The sequence below is a fragment of the Mesoplodon mirus genome (genome assembly GCF_964341445.2).
Source record: "Mesoplodon mirus genome assembly, chromosome: 1".
Taxonomy (NCBI): domain Eukaryota; kingdom Metazoa; phylum Chordata; class Mammalia; order Artiodactyla; family Ziphiidae; genus Mesoplodon; species Mesoplodon mirus.
The window spans coordinates 25,053,690-25,066,448 of NC_138976.1; the positions used below are offsets into that span (position 1 = coordinate 25,053,690).

Below are 12,759 nucleotides of genomic sequence, written 5' to 3' on the forward strand. Positions count from 1 at the left end.
TTCTCCAAAGCACCTATCATTTAACATACTAGGTTTTGCCTTTTTGTTAAGTTATTGTCTTCCCAGATAGAATGTAAACTCCATGAAGGGAAGGGTTTTTGTCTGTTTTCTTCAGTGCTGTGCTTGATACACAGTAGGTCTCAGTAAATTGGTGTTAAGTAAATGTATTCATTTTATATGTAACAAAGGCAGAGAACATGGGATTTGATGTTGGAGAGACTCAAGTTCAAATCCTATCATCTCCTGCATTTAGCAACTGGTAAGCTTTGGCAAGTCACCTCCCCTCTTTGAATATTAGTCTTCTTATGTGTAAAATAAGCAGTGTAATTTGACCTGCATCATGAGATTACTGTAGAGTTCAAATAAAGTAATGCATGTGAAAACACGGTGCCCAATGTAAACTCTTGTGTAGGAGGAATGTAGTCTTGGCAGTAATTGTGAAGGAGAAGGTACTTACTGTTCTGGGGAGTTTATATCTTCTATAGGATCTTTGCATGTTCGAGAGGGCTCTGTCGTGTTCCACTGTAGCTGGGGATTTTGATCGAGGTGGTTTTTTAAAGTGGCCTTTCCCCCATCTGAATGCAAAACAACAATACTGCAATAATTCTGTTAACTTAATTTTTAAAAATCAACAATGCAGTCATTTTTAGGATACTGCCCAAGGAGAGAGAATGCAGAAGAGCCCATCTTCCCTTTGTGTTCTCTAAGCCATGGTCCCTGAGCCGCTCTCCTGAGACCAAGGCAGGGAGCCAAGAAGCCCCTGTTCAGGGATGGAAGTGGCGTGCTGGGGATGTGGATGGTGTGCCGTGGGACCTCCCTTTCTCCAAGAAAAAAAGGGAATCGAGTCGGCCAATGTAGGCAACATAACTTAGAAATGAGAGGTTCTAATATGAAGGTCCTTTTCACGGGTGCATTAGGAATATAATGACAAAGAAAAAAAAGAACTGCAAGGTATATTTTCCATAAGATTGCTAAGTCTGAAAAGAATAATAATAGTAAACTGCTGGTGGGAGTATAAACTGGCATAATCTTTCTGGCAGGTACTGTCAATAAGCATCGAACACTATAAAAAAGTATGTCTTTTACCCAGAATTTCCACTTTCAGGAACTATCCCAAAGAAATAATTAAGGATGTTTGTGAAAATATACACAAGATGTTCAAATCCACATTGTTTACAATATCAGAAAGTTGAAACTAACCCGAATTGTCAGGTAATAATGGATTAGTTTCATACTAATATGTACATATGGGGCCTCCATTCACAGAAATACTGTGTAGCCACAAAACATGATGCTCTCAACCATCTTTGTGCTTCAGAACCACCTGGAGAGAACTAAAGAAATATGAAATATAAAAACATGGCCCCCACCTAAGAGATCTGGATTCATTTGGTTTGGAAAAGAGTATGGGTGTTGGGCTTCCCTGGTGGCACAGTGGTTAAGAATCTGCCTGCCAATGCAGGGGACATGGGTTCAAGCCCTGGTCCAGGAATCCCACATGCCGCAGAGCAGCTAAGCCCGTGCGCCACAACTACCCAGCCTGTGCTCTAGAGCCCTCGAGCCACTACTACTGAAGCCCGTGTGCCTAGAGCCCATGCTCCACAACAAGAGAAGCCACTGCAACGAGAAGCCTGTGCACCACAATGAAGAGTACCCCCACTCGCCGCAACTAGAGAAAGCCCATGCGCAACAACTAAGACCCAACACAGCCAAAAATAAATAAATTTATATTAAAAAAAAAAGTATGGGTGTTTTCTTTTTCTGCTGCAGGGTTAGGGTTAGGGCAACCTTATATGTGTGTCATTTTGCATCCATGTGAATACAGTCAATCCTCTTCATTCATAGATTCTGTGTTTATGAACTCGCCTACTTGCTAAAATTTATTTGTAACCCCAGAGTCAATACTCATGGTGCTTTCACTGTCATTCAGTAACACACACAAAGCATCAAAAATCTGAGTTGCTCTCCCAGCTGAGGTTGAACAAGGCTCTGCCTTCTTGTTTTACCTCTCATAAATAAGTAAGTATCCTTATTGTGGTCTATGAAGTACTACGTTTTTCACATTTTTGTGCGTTGTGTTGGTGCTTTTGCTGTTTAAAATGGCTCCCAAGCCTAGTGCTGAAGTGCTATCCATTGTTCTCCTAAGCTGTGATGTGCCAGATGGAGAAAATGTGTGTTAGATGTGTCGTTCAGATATGAGTTACAGTGCTGTTGGCTATGAGTTCAGTGTTAATGAATCAACAATGTATATTAGACAAGGTGTCTTCCAGTAGAAACACACATAAAACAAAATTATGTATTGATCAGTTGATGAAAATGTCCACCTGGGAGAGGCTTGCAGGAACCTAACCCTGTGTCTCCCCTAGGAATTCACGGTTCACAGGGACTTTGTAGAACACGATTACCGTGAGTAATGAGAGTTGACTGTGTATCCTTAAGATAAATTCCCAAATTGGAGTTGCTGGGTCATAACAATTTCTATTTCAGGCAGCAGTGTTTCGCCACCTGTTGCCTCCCACTCTCAGCAACTTTTTGATCTCTGATCTTTGTTAGTCTTATAGGTAAAAATGGTACTTCAGTGCAAATTAATTTGCATTCCTTTAATTAGGAGGGAGACTGAGCATCTTTTCATAAACATAAGAACCACTTGTATTTCCTTTAATGAGAACTCTCTTTTGCCCATTTTTCTTTTGGTTTGTTGGTCTTTTTCTTATTAGTCTGTATATAGTTATATATACTTTGTATACAATTACATATAATTTCTTTTTATATAAGGGAATAAGCTTATTACCTGAGATAATATTTTTTGGCTTAGTTTGTTGTTTGATTTTTTGACTGTACTTATGATGGCTTTCACATTGTTAACAAAATTTCTTTTGTATTTAAATTAATCAACTTTTTTTTAATGGTTTCTCTGTTTTGCATCAAACTGAAAAGGTTTCCCTCCTGCTGAGATTACAAAAGAAATTCTCCTGTGGTTTCTTCTAGTACATTCATGGTTTTCACTTTTTATATTTAAATCTTTTATCCATCTGGAATTTATTTTTGTGTAAGTTGTGAGGTAAAGATCTAACTTTATTCTTTTCCAGATGGCTACCCATTTATCCCAATGAAATTTATTGAATAATTCATTTTTCTCCACTAATTTGAAATGCCCACCTTTACTAGATACTAAAATAATCAGGAATAATTTTTATTCTTTCAGTTTCCTTGTTACTTATCTGAATCTAGACATTTTTAAACAATCAACATCTAATATAATAAGAATTATATAATAATTCTTTTGTAATAAGAATAAAAGAAACTAAAGATTTTTCATTGATTTAAACAAATTTTATAAAATTAATGAATATATGCTAATGACAAGATGCAAACAGTAGAGAAGTATATAAAATGAAACATAAAAGAATCCCTTCTCACCCACTCTCCACACATATTGTCCCTTTCCCACAGGTGGATACTGTTAACAATCTGGTGTTTGTTCTACCAGACCTTTTAAAAAATGCACTTACACACACACACACATACACATACATGTGTGTGCATATTGTGTGTATCATAATGCTTGTCTTCGTACTGCTTTTCTCATTTAGAGATCTTTCCATATCTGTACAAAGAGATGCACCTCACTTTTTAATAACTATTATATGCCTTGTTTTGCTGTATCAGAATTCACGAAACCACTCCAACTGACGAACATGTAAGTTAATTCCAGCTTTTCTCGCCTACAAGTAGTGTTATGATAAGCACGGTGTGTCTACACCTTTGATCCTGTGGGGTTATTTCCAAGGGGAAGCCTCCCACTAGGGGAATTGCTAGTCAAGAGGCTTAACATCAGATATTTGGAGAGTGCCAGACCGACTTCCAAAACATGGCAGGAGAGTGTCCATTTCCATACGCTCTTATCAACACTGGTAATCTTTTTTAAATTTTGCCTAAATGTAGGCAAAAAACGGACTGTGTTATTTCCCAGGTGGTTGGTGGGATCGAACGTCATGTCATCTTACTGACCATTCCTTTCCTGTACGTTGATGAGATGTGTTTGAAACTGTGAAATGTTGGAAGAAGTATGAGTACATTATTCACTAAGAACAATGTGCCCCCAGTCAGAACGCTGGGAATGCTGGCCATGTGGGGTACACATGGAACTGGAGCCCAAGGGACTGAGAAAAAGAAGCCCCGTGCATAGGTGGATCCCCAGGTGGGGCTCCAAACAAACACTGAACTGCGCTCAGAAGACGTGGGTTCCAGATACTCCAGCTTGGCTTGTGTGACTTCAGACCTGCCCCACCCACCTCTCTGAGCCTCAGTTTCTTCATCTGTAAAATGGACAGCTGGTGTCTCATACCCAGGGGTCCCACCTCCTCTTACCTGTGCTCTCAGTGAAGTTCCCCAGGTTGAGGATGTCATTGAGTTCTTGGTAGTGGTTCTGTTTAATGTAGGTGGTCTTTTCTGGTGTGTCCTGCAGCTGCATGGTGACCTCTTCCAAGTCTTTGTCCAGCTAGAAAACAAAGGCTCCAGCTGAGTCAGAGGCCCCGGCCCAGCCCCTGCCCTGGCCCCAGGTGGAAAACTGAGTTTTCCCAACTCACTAGTATAATCACAAATCTTTAAGAACTCCTTTCTTTCTGAGGATGTCTTGAATCGGGCATTGATGGACCCCAGAGCCTGGGCCAGGTGGGTAATAAACTCCTGTCAGATTCTGACAAACCATCTCTGTCTAGTTCATGTTCCTCCCGGTTCTTGCAGCCATAACGACGGTAGATGGGACTGCACAGCCATGATGTGGGGATGCTCTAGAGGGGACGTGGTGGGGAGTGGCAGCCCGGAAAGTCCCTGCACAGGGCAGAGGGACTCAAATGGGAGGATGGGGCCCTGGCGACCAGTGCTGTGGGAGGTACCTCTGTGATCTTCATTCGCAGGCGATGGTTTTCTGACTGCAGGCCCTCTAGGCGGGACGTGCTTGCTTGGTTCACGCTGGTGACTGAGGTGGAGGTTTTAGAATCTTCTTTCTTCTGATTCTGAGTGAACTGGAATCGTCTGTTCTGAGTTGCTGCGTCTGGGTTTGTTCTCAGAGTGATGAGCTGAAAGGACAAAGGTGGGGCTGAAAAGAGGACCCTGGGGCCCTTCCTCCCATGCCCATCCAGCTGCTTCCAGCGGGTCCTGCGCTGGAGGCAACATGGGGCCCCAGGAACGACACAGGCTGGGAGTCTGGAGCCCTGGGCTCAGACTTGTTTCTGTCCCTCATTTGTGTGTGCCCTTGGGCAGCCCCCTTCCCCTTGCAGAGTCTCGGTTTTCTTCTTTGCCACTAGATGTCTGGTCTCCTGATCCTGATTCCACCCACATCCCAGCTATCCTGCAGAGGCCACCCAGGGCCCCTTAGGCCTAGCTCCACGTAGAAAATAAACAGCTGTAGGTGACAGCTGTGAAGACAATGGGAGGAAAGTGAAGGCTTGTGCTTGTTAGAACCATGGCCACGGCCTCTGTCCACCAGGACCTATGGTTCAGAGGTGAGGGGCAGGGATGGAGGAAAGATCTTTACCAGGCTAGAGGCATCCAGGGCAGAGTGCTCACCACGGTGCTCTGGGCCTGGGCTGGAGTCTGTGGAGGGTCTGGAAGGATGGTGAGGGTAAAGGAAGTCCAGGGGGAAGAAATGGCATATGCAAATGCAGGGAGGCCTAGGGCTCAGGGCACTTATAGAGAAGGGCAGTTGAATGGTGGACAGAGTTCTCTGGGGGAGACAAGGAGATCCAGTGGTCGTGAAAGCCAGCCCAGCGTCGGGGACTTGATCCTGGAGCCAGGAAGGCAATGAGGAGCTATGAAGGGTGACAAAGCAGAGTGTCCCCGTCAGAGCTGGGCTTAGAATCATCTGGCATCTTTTACAGGGTGGAGAGGAAGTCAGAATGCAGGCAGAGAAGCTGTGGTGTGAGCCTGGAGCCTGGGAAAGTGTTGACAACTAAAGGAGGGAGTGTATGCCAGAGGTGTTCTAGAGCAGAACTGACACTGCTTAGGGACTGACTGGGCGCCCAGGAGGCTGGAGGAGCCATGGGACCCCCAGCGATCTCTCCTCTCCCCTTTCTCTAAGGCAGACACTCCCTAACTTGGGTCAATGACTTCTCAACTAGCCCCGGACACACAGGCTCCGCGGCCATGGCTCGCGGGCCCAGCCGCTCCGCGGCACGCGGGATCCTCCGGGACCGGGGCACGAACCCGCGTCCCCTGCATCGGCAGGCGGACTCTCAACCACTGCGCCACCAGGGAAGCCCTGCTTTTACTCTTGAGACCCACCAAGGTCAGGTTTTCCTCTACATGGATCAGCCTACTACAGGGGTCAAGGCCTCTGATTCACCTCCCCACTGCTGGGTGGATAATGTTTGGAAAATATCTCTCAGGTCAGCCCTTCAGACGAATGAAAAACATAAGTGGTTGTTAAAGATGGTTATTCCTTTTGACCCACTAATACTACTTCTGTGACTCTACCTTAAGGGAATAATCGGAAACAAGGAAAATGTATTATGTAGAAAAAAAAGTTCATTTATAATATAAAAAGTCTGGAAACAACTGTAATGCTCACCAGTAAGGGATCAAGTGGTTGAGTAAATTATGGAACATCCCCTCAACAATGGTTATGAATGTGGGAAGATACAAAGGGCAAAAGTTAAGTTAAAAAGGCAAATTGCAAAATGTGCTATAATTACAGCTATATCTGAAAAAGCATCAGTGCCCTAAACCATTAAAAAAGAGGCTGGAAGGAAACACATCAAAAATATTAACAGTGGGCCTCCCTGGTGGCGCAGTGGTTGAGAGTCCGCCTGCCGATGCAGGGGATACGGGTTCGTGCCCCGGTCTGGGAGGATCCCATATGCCGCGGAGCGGCTGGGCCCGTGAGCCATGGCCGCTGGGCCTGCGCGTCCGGAGCCTGTGCTCCGCAACGGGGGAGGCCACAACAGTGAGAGGCCCGCATACCGCAAAAAAAGAAAAAAAAAAAATATTAACAGTAAAAAACCAAACCAAAACATTAACAGTGATTATTTTCGAGTGGCAGGACTATGTGAGATTTCTGAAAAATCTGTTTTCTTTGCTTTTCTGCATTTTCCAAACTTTCTGTGATGTGAATTGTGTTCATCATTAAAAAAAAAAAAAGTGTATAAAACTTGTAGAAAGTGAGAGAAACACAGCAATGCCCTTGTGATGGAGTCAGAGGCCAGACGCCAGGGTGGTGAGGGTGGGGGGATTGCTTGCACCTGCCCCGTACCTTTGGCACAAACACCAGGCAGAGGGTGATGGTGCTGCAGAAGATGATGACCAGGGCCACAATGCAGAACTGTACGTTAGGCTGGTCCCGGGTCAGGAAGGAGACAGCAGCCCCGATGATGCACATGATCCCCACGTTGTAGACGCTCATCCCAATGTACTTGCTGTCATTGAGGGCGGGGATGCTGACGTTTCGGGTCTCCCAGGCTAAGAAACAACCGAACAACTGGAACGGTGAACAGAAAAGGGAGACGGTCATTACCAGATGGCGGCATACACTCCTGCTCTGAGAAGCTACTGAACTGAGGGTTATTCTGTTACTCCCCGCTACTCTGAAGTGGGGGCTTGGGGGGAGGGAGGCTGGGGGTTTGCTGCTGGCTAGGTCTTCTGGATAATCTGTCTCCACAATCTGTCTCCACTTGTGGCCCTGGGTTGAGTCCTCCCAAAGAAATGCAGACTGGGGTGTTACACTGTCTGGTCCTCCTTCACCTCCACCACTGGTTCACACACAGACCCACAGGAGGCCACAGTGGGAAAGAACTTCAGACACAGTCTCAACCACATGCCCTCGCTCCACAGAGAACCTGAAGGCCCAGAAGAGAGGAAGGGGCTTGCCCAAGGCCACAGAGCAATACGGTGGCAACAGTCGACTGTGTCTCTAGAAGTTAAGGCTAGTCTTTTTTCTGTTAAACCAGGCAGAGCCCCTGTGTCTGGGACCTCCAATGCACAGAGCCACCCAGAGTAGAGAGACTACATTTCCTAGCCGTCCTTGAAGCTAGGTGTGGCATATGACTGGGTTCTAGACAATGCCATGTAGGTGGAAGTGGTGTGTACAAGTTCTGGGAAGTGTCTTTAGAGGAGAAGGCTGTTCCTCTTCCACGTTCCTAGCAGATGGAGTGGAATGTGATGGCTGGAGCTTGAGCAGCCATCTTAGACCATAAAGTCATTTTAGACCATGATGTGGAAGCTGTATGATGAAGATGAGGAGGACAAGATGCAAGGAGCTCAGATTCTAGTAGCCTCCACACCAGCCCTTTTGCTTCCCTGAGAAGGCAATTATCTTTTTAAAAAACTCCTGTTATTGTGGGTTTTCTGTCACTTGCAGCTCTACTCCTAACCAATACATTTCCAACAGAAATGAATAGGGTGGAAGTCAAATGTGATGTAAAGTAGGGTGTTGAGGGTTTAGCTATCATGTGTTGTCTGAGGGGAGGGCAGGCTGCAGAGAAAGTGCAGATGGAATGCTGGGTAGAATGGTGGTGTGGGCAGGAGGGAGAGCTGACCACAGCTGCTGACTGCTGCAGGAGCTTCGGCTATGGTCCAGCCCCTCCAGGAGGCTGTCCTACAAAGGCTTCCTTTCCCTCTGGCCTTATCTCTGAAGTCTGGGGCATCCAACACCTGCACGAACCATGTAACATCATCCCAAGGGCCTACACTATCTCACAGGGCTTCTGTCCAGATGAAATGAGAGGATGGATGTGAAAGCATTTTGTGAACTGTTACATCTATTATAAGAGTAAGTTAATAATTATTTTGTAATTGGTATTTTTTACAACCATAGTTGTTTTTCTCTCCTTTAAGTGTGTTATCTCACAGACTGATTTATTATTTTTTCTAATTCCAGTTAAAATAGGAACCAGAAGCCCAGGAAGCAGATACTGAGTGAGGGATGGAAACCACGCTGTTGAAAGCTTGCTTCGTGCTGGTTCCTTTGTGTGTGGTGCCTTCAATCCCACAGCTGGGTGTGGCTTTCCACATCCTGGAGGGAAAGAAGCAGAGGCTAGGCAAGGCCAAATGGCCTGCCTGGGGTCCCTTGGCGATGTGCGTCAGGGCTGGATGGGTGATCCAGACGCCTGCTCTCTCACAGGGGCTCTGTGTGCCTCCTCTCTGCCACAGAGGCCGATCGCGGCTTCACTTCACTGTGGAAGGATCTGAGGAGGGTGTAGGTGCAGGCATGGTTTGCACAGGATGTGGAGAGAAGATTCAAGGGTCAACCCAGAATAAGGTCGGAGGGACTGCCCTTTCAAGTCCTTCATAACTTTGAAATTCCACAGTTGTGTGAGGTGGGCTTGGTATGTGATCTTTGTATAACAGATGAATGGAGTGGAAAGAGTATTGGGTTTGGAAGTTGGAGGTTACCAGGCGGCCTTTGGCAAATCATTTTACTTGTCTGAGCCTGATTTCCCCCATCTCCAAATGGAGATGACTCCACTCATCTCCCACAGGATGTGAATGTGTGCTGGGTACCAACAGACTGCTGTCAGGGAGCAGGACAGTGGCAGCTGGGAGGCACACTCACAGTGAAATGGGGACATTATTTGTACCTATTTCATGTGATTGTTGTGGGATTGAAATGACACGTGCCAGGCACCGAGACTGGCAAAGAGCAAGTGCTTAGTCCTGGGGGCTCTGTTTATTTTTATGTTGACGGAGGCGCTTAGGAGAGAGAGCTCTGACAGAGAAGCATTTCCCCCACTCTGCCTCCCGCTCTGCACCTACCATGAGAAGCCCCTTATAGGCATAGACGATGCCAAGCCAGATGGTCATGTGGGTGTTCTCACAGTGCTCTAGGAGAGGGCGGATGGAGATGTCCCGTCCTGCCGGGTCCGGCTGTGCAAAGAGAAAACAGAAACCCAGGGATGGCACTGGGCACCCTCCCAGCAGCCAGGTCCCTGTTTCATAGCCCTTTTCCCTCCCATGAGCCACAGCCAGTGCTACCATCCAGGAGGCCTTTTGGACCCCATCTCTGTGTTCCATGGGACTCAGGCCTCAACCAGCGTTGACTGCCTTCTGTTTGTTGGTCGTGATTCAGCTCTGACCTTCCGTTATCTGAGTTCTTCATGCATTTCCAGCTTGAGTCAGAGCTCAGGAGTAGGGACTGGGTCACTTCTGTGCCCCTAGTACCTAGCACAAGACCTGGCCCAGAGCAGGCATCTTTCTATAACATTTGTTAAAAGAGTAAGGGTGAGAATGAAGCACAAAGTTAGGTGTGGAGGCCTTCTCTGGAATTAACTCAGGTAGTTGGGAGATAGTATCTACTGGCTAGACCAAGCATGGGGCCTGCCAAACCCCTTTAAGGAAGGAGATCTTCTTGCCCACCACCTCCATGGAGAGAGTAGTGGTGGCAGTGGTGGCAGCTGTGTTACGTACCACATGATGCACTCTGGGCCGGAACTGATTGGACAGGGAGTGGGCACCTGACCTCAGGTAGGCAATCCGAGGCTCGTCAGGGACCTATGAGGTTTCCTAGTGCAAAGTGCTCTGCCCAGAGAGGGGTGGTGGAGAGGATCCAACCCAAGCACCGTTTTCTCTCTCAGGAATTTGAACTGAGAAACTCCAGGAGGCAATCAGCCAGATGGTGGCAAGAGGAGAAAAAGACAACAAGGGAGTGAAAAAATATATACTGTAGGTATATTTTTTTAATGAACTATTTGAGAGTAAGTTGCAGACATCCTGGCCCTTCTTCACCCCTAAATATCTAGCATGTTTTTCCTAAGAACAGGATATTCTCTTACATAACCACATATACCTACCAAATTCAGGAAATTTAACATTGATACAGTATTATATTATCTAATACACTACCTATTTTTTAATGTTGCTAATTGGCCCAATAATGTCCTTTAAGGACCCAATCCAGGACCATGTGTTGCATTTACTTATCATGTCTGTAGTCAGCCTTGGAATCAGCCCTTCCTCCTTCAATCTCAAGACCTCAGCAAGCCCAGAAATAAACCCACACACCTGCAGTCAATTAATCTTTGACAAAGGAGGCAAAAATATAAAGTGGGAAAAAGTCTCTTCAGCAAATGGTGCTGTGAAAGTTGGACAGCCACATGTAAATCAATAAAGCTAGAACACACCCTCACACCATGCACACACAAAAAACTCAAAATGGCTTAAGATTTAAACGTTAGACATGACACCATAAACCTCCTAGAAGAGAACACAGACAAAACATTCTCTGACATAAATCACACCAGTTGTTTTCTTAGGTCAGTCTCCCAAAGCAGTAGAAATAAAAATAAACAAATGGGACCTAATTAAACTCAAAAGCTTTTGCATAGCAAAGGAAACCATTAAAAAAACGAAAAGAGGGATTTCCCTGGTGGTGCAGTGGTTAAGAATCCACCTGCCAATGCAGGGGACATGGGTTTGAGCCCTGGTCTGGGAAGATCCCACATGCTGCGGAACAACTAAGCCCGTGCGCCACAACTACTGAGCCTGCACTCTAGAGCCGTTGAGCCACAACTACTGAAGCCTGCGCTCCTAGAGCCCATGCTCTGCAACAAGAGAAGCCACTGCAGTGAGAGGCCCGTGCGCCGCAACGAGTACCCCTGCTTGCCGCAACTAGAGAAAGCCTGTGCGCAGCAATGAAGACCCAATGGAGCCAAAAATAAATTAATTAATTAATTTTAAAAAACACAACAAACAAAAAACCCCTGAAAAGACAGGGACTTCTGTGGTGGTCCAGTGGTTAAGACTCCGTGCTTCCACTGCAAGGGACGTGGGTTCAATCCCTGGTCAGAGAACCAAGATCCTGCATGCTGCTGGGTGGGGATGGGGGTATCAAAAAGACAACCTATGGACTGGGAGAAGGTGTTTGCAAATGATGTGACCGACAAGGGCTTAATCTCCAAAATATACAAACAGCTCATACAACTCAACAACAACAAAAAACCTATCCAAAAATGGGCAGAAGACCTAAACAGACACTTACCAAAGAAAACATACAGATGGCCAATAGGCACGTGAAAAGATGCTCAACATCACTAATTATTAGAGAAATGCAAATCAAAACTACAGTGAGGTACCACCTCACACCGATCGGAATGGCCATCACTAAAATGTCTAGGGGCTTCCCTGGTGGCGCAGCGGTTAAGAATCTGCCTGCCAATGCAGGGAACACGGGTTTGAGCCCTGGTCCGGGAAGATCCCACATGCCTCAGAGCAACTAAGCCCGTACGCCTAGAGCCTGTGCTCTGCAACAAGAGAAGCCACTGCAACGAGAAGCCTGCGCACCGCAACAATGCATAGCTCCCACTCACTGCAACTAGAGAAAGCCCATGTGCAGCAACGAAGACCCAACGCAGCCAAAGATTAAAAAAAAAGTCTACAAATAACACATGCTGGAGAGGGTGTGGAGAGAAGCGAACCCTCCTACACTGCTTGTGGCAATGTCAGTTGGTGCAGCCACTATGGAAAAGAGTATGGAGGTTCCTCAGAAAACTAAAACTAGAACTACCATATGACCCAGCAGTCCCAGTCCTGGGCATATACCCAGGCAAAACTGTAATTCAAAAAGACACATGCACCCCTATGTTCATAGCAGCACTATTTACAATAGCCATGACATGGAAACATCCTAAATGTCCATTGACAGATGAATGGATAAAGATGTGGTACATATATACAATGGAATACTACTCAGCCATGAAAAAGAACGAAATAGTGCCATTGGCAGCAACATGGATGCAACTAGAGATTATCATACTAAGTGAAGACAGA

The 12,759-nt window shown here is 46.0% G+C and overlaps 1 protein-coding gene across 1 annotated transcript in view; it reads right to left on the reverse strand.

Annotated features, from left to right (window-relative positions):
- GABBR2 (gamma-aminobutyric acid type B receptor subunit 2) overlaps positions 1-12,759 on the reverse strand; it is a gene marked incomplete at its 5' end in the record, with an annotated part of 369,241 nt that overhangs the window by 5,249 nt on the left and 351,233 nt on the right. The window contains 5 exons of the mRNA XM_082619674.1: positions 458-575; positions 4,372-4,501; positions 4,899-5,081; positions 7,253-7,477; positions 9,751-9,861. Of these exons, the coding sequence (XP_082475800.1) occupies positions 458-575; positions 4,372-4,501; positions 4,899-5,081; positions 7,253-7,477; positions 9,751-9,861 (767 nt within the window). The remainder of the gene's footprint in view (positions 1-457; positions 576-4,371; positions 4,502-4,898; positions 5,082-7,252; positions 7,478-9,750; positions 9,862-12,759) is intronic.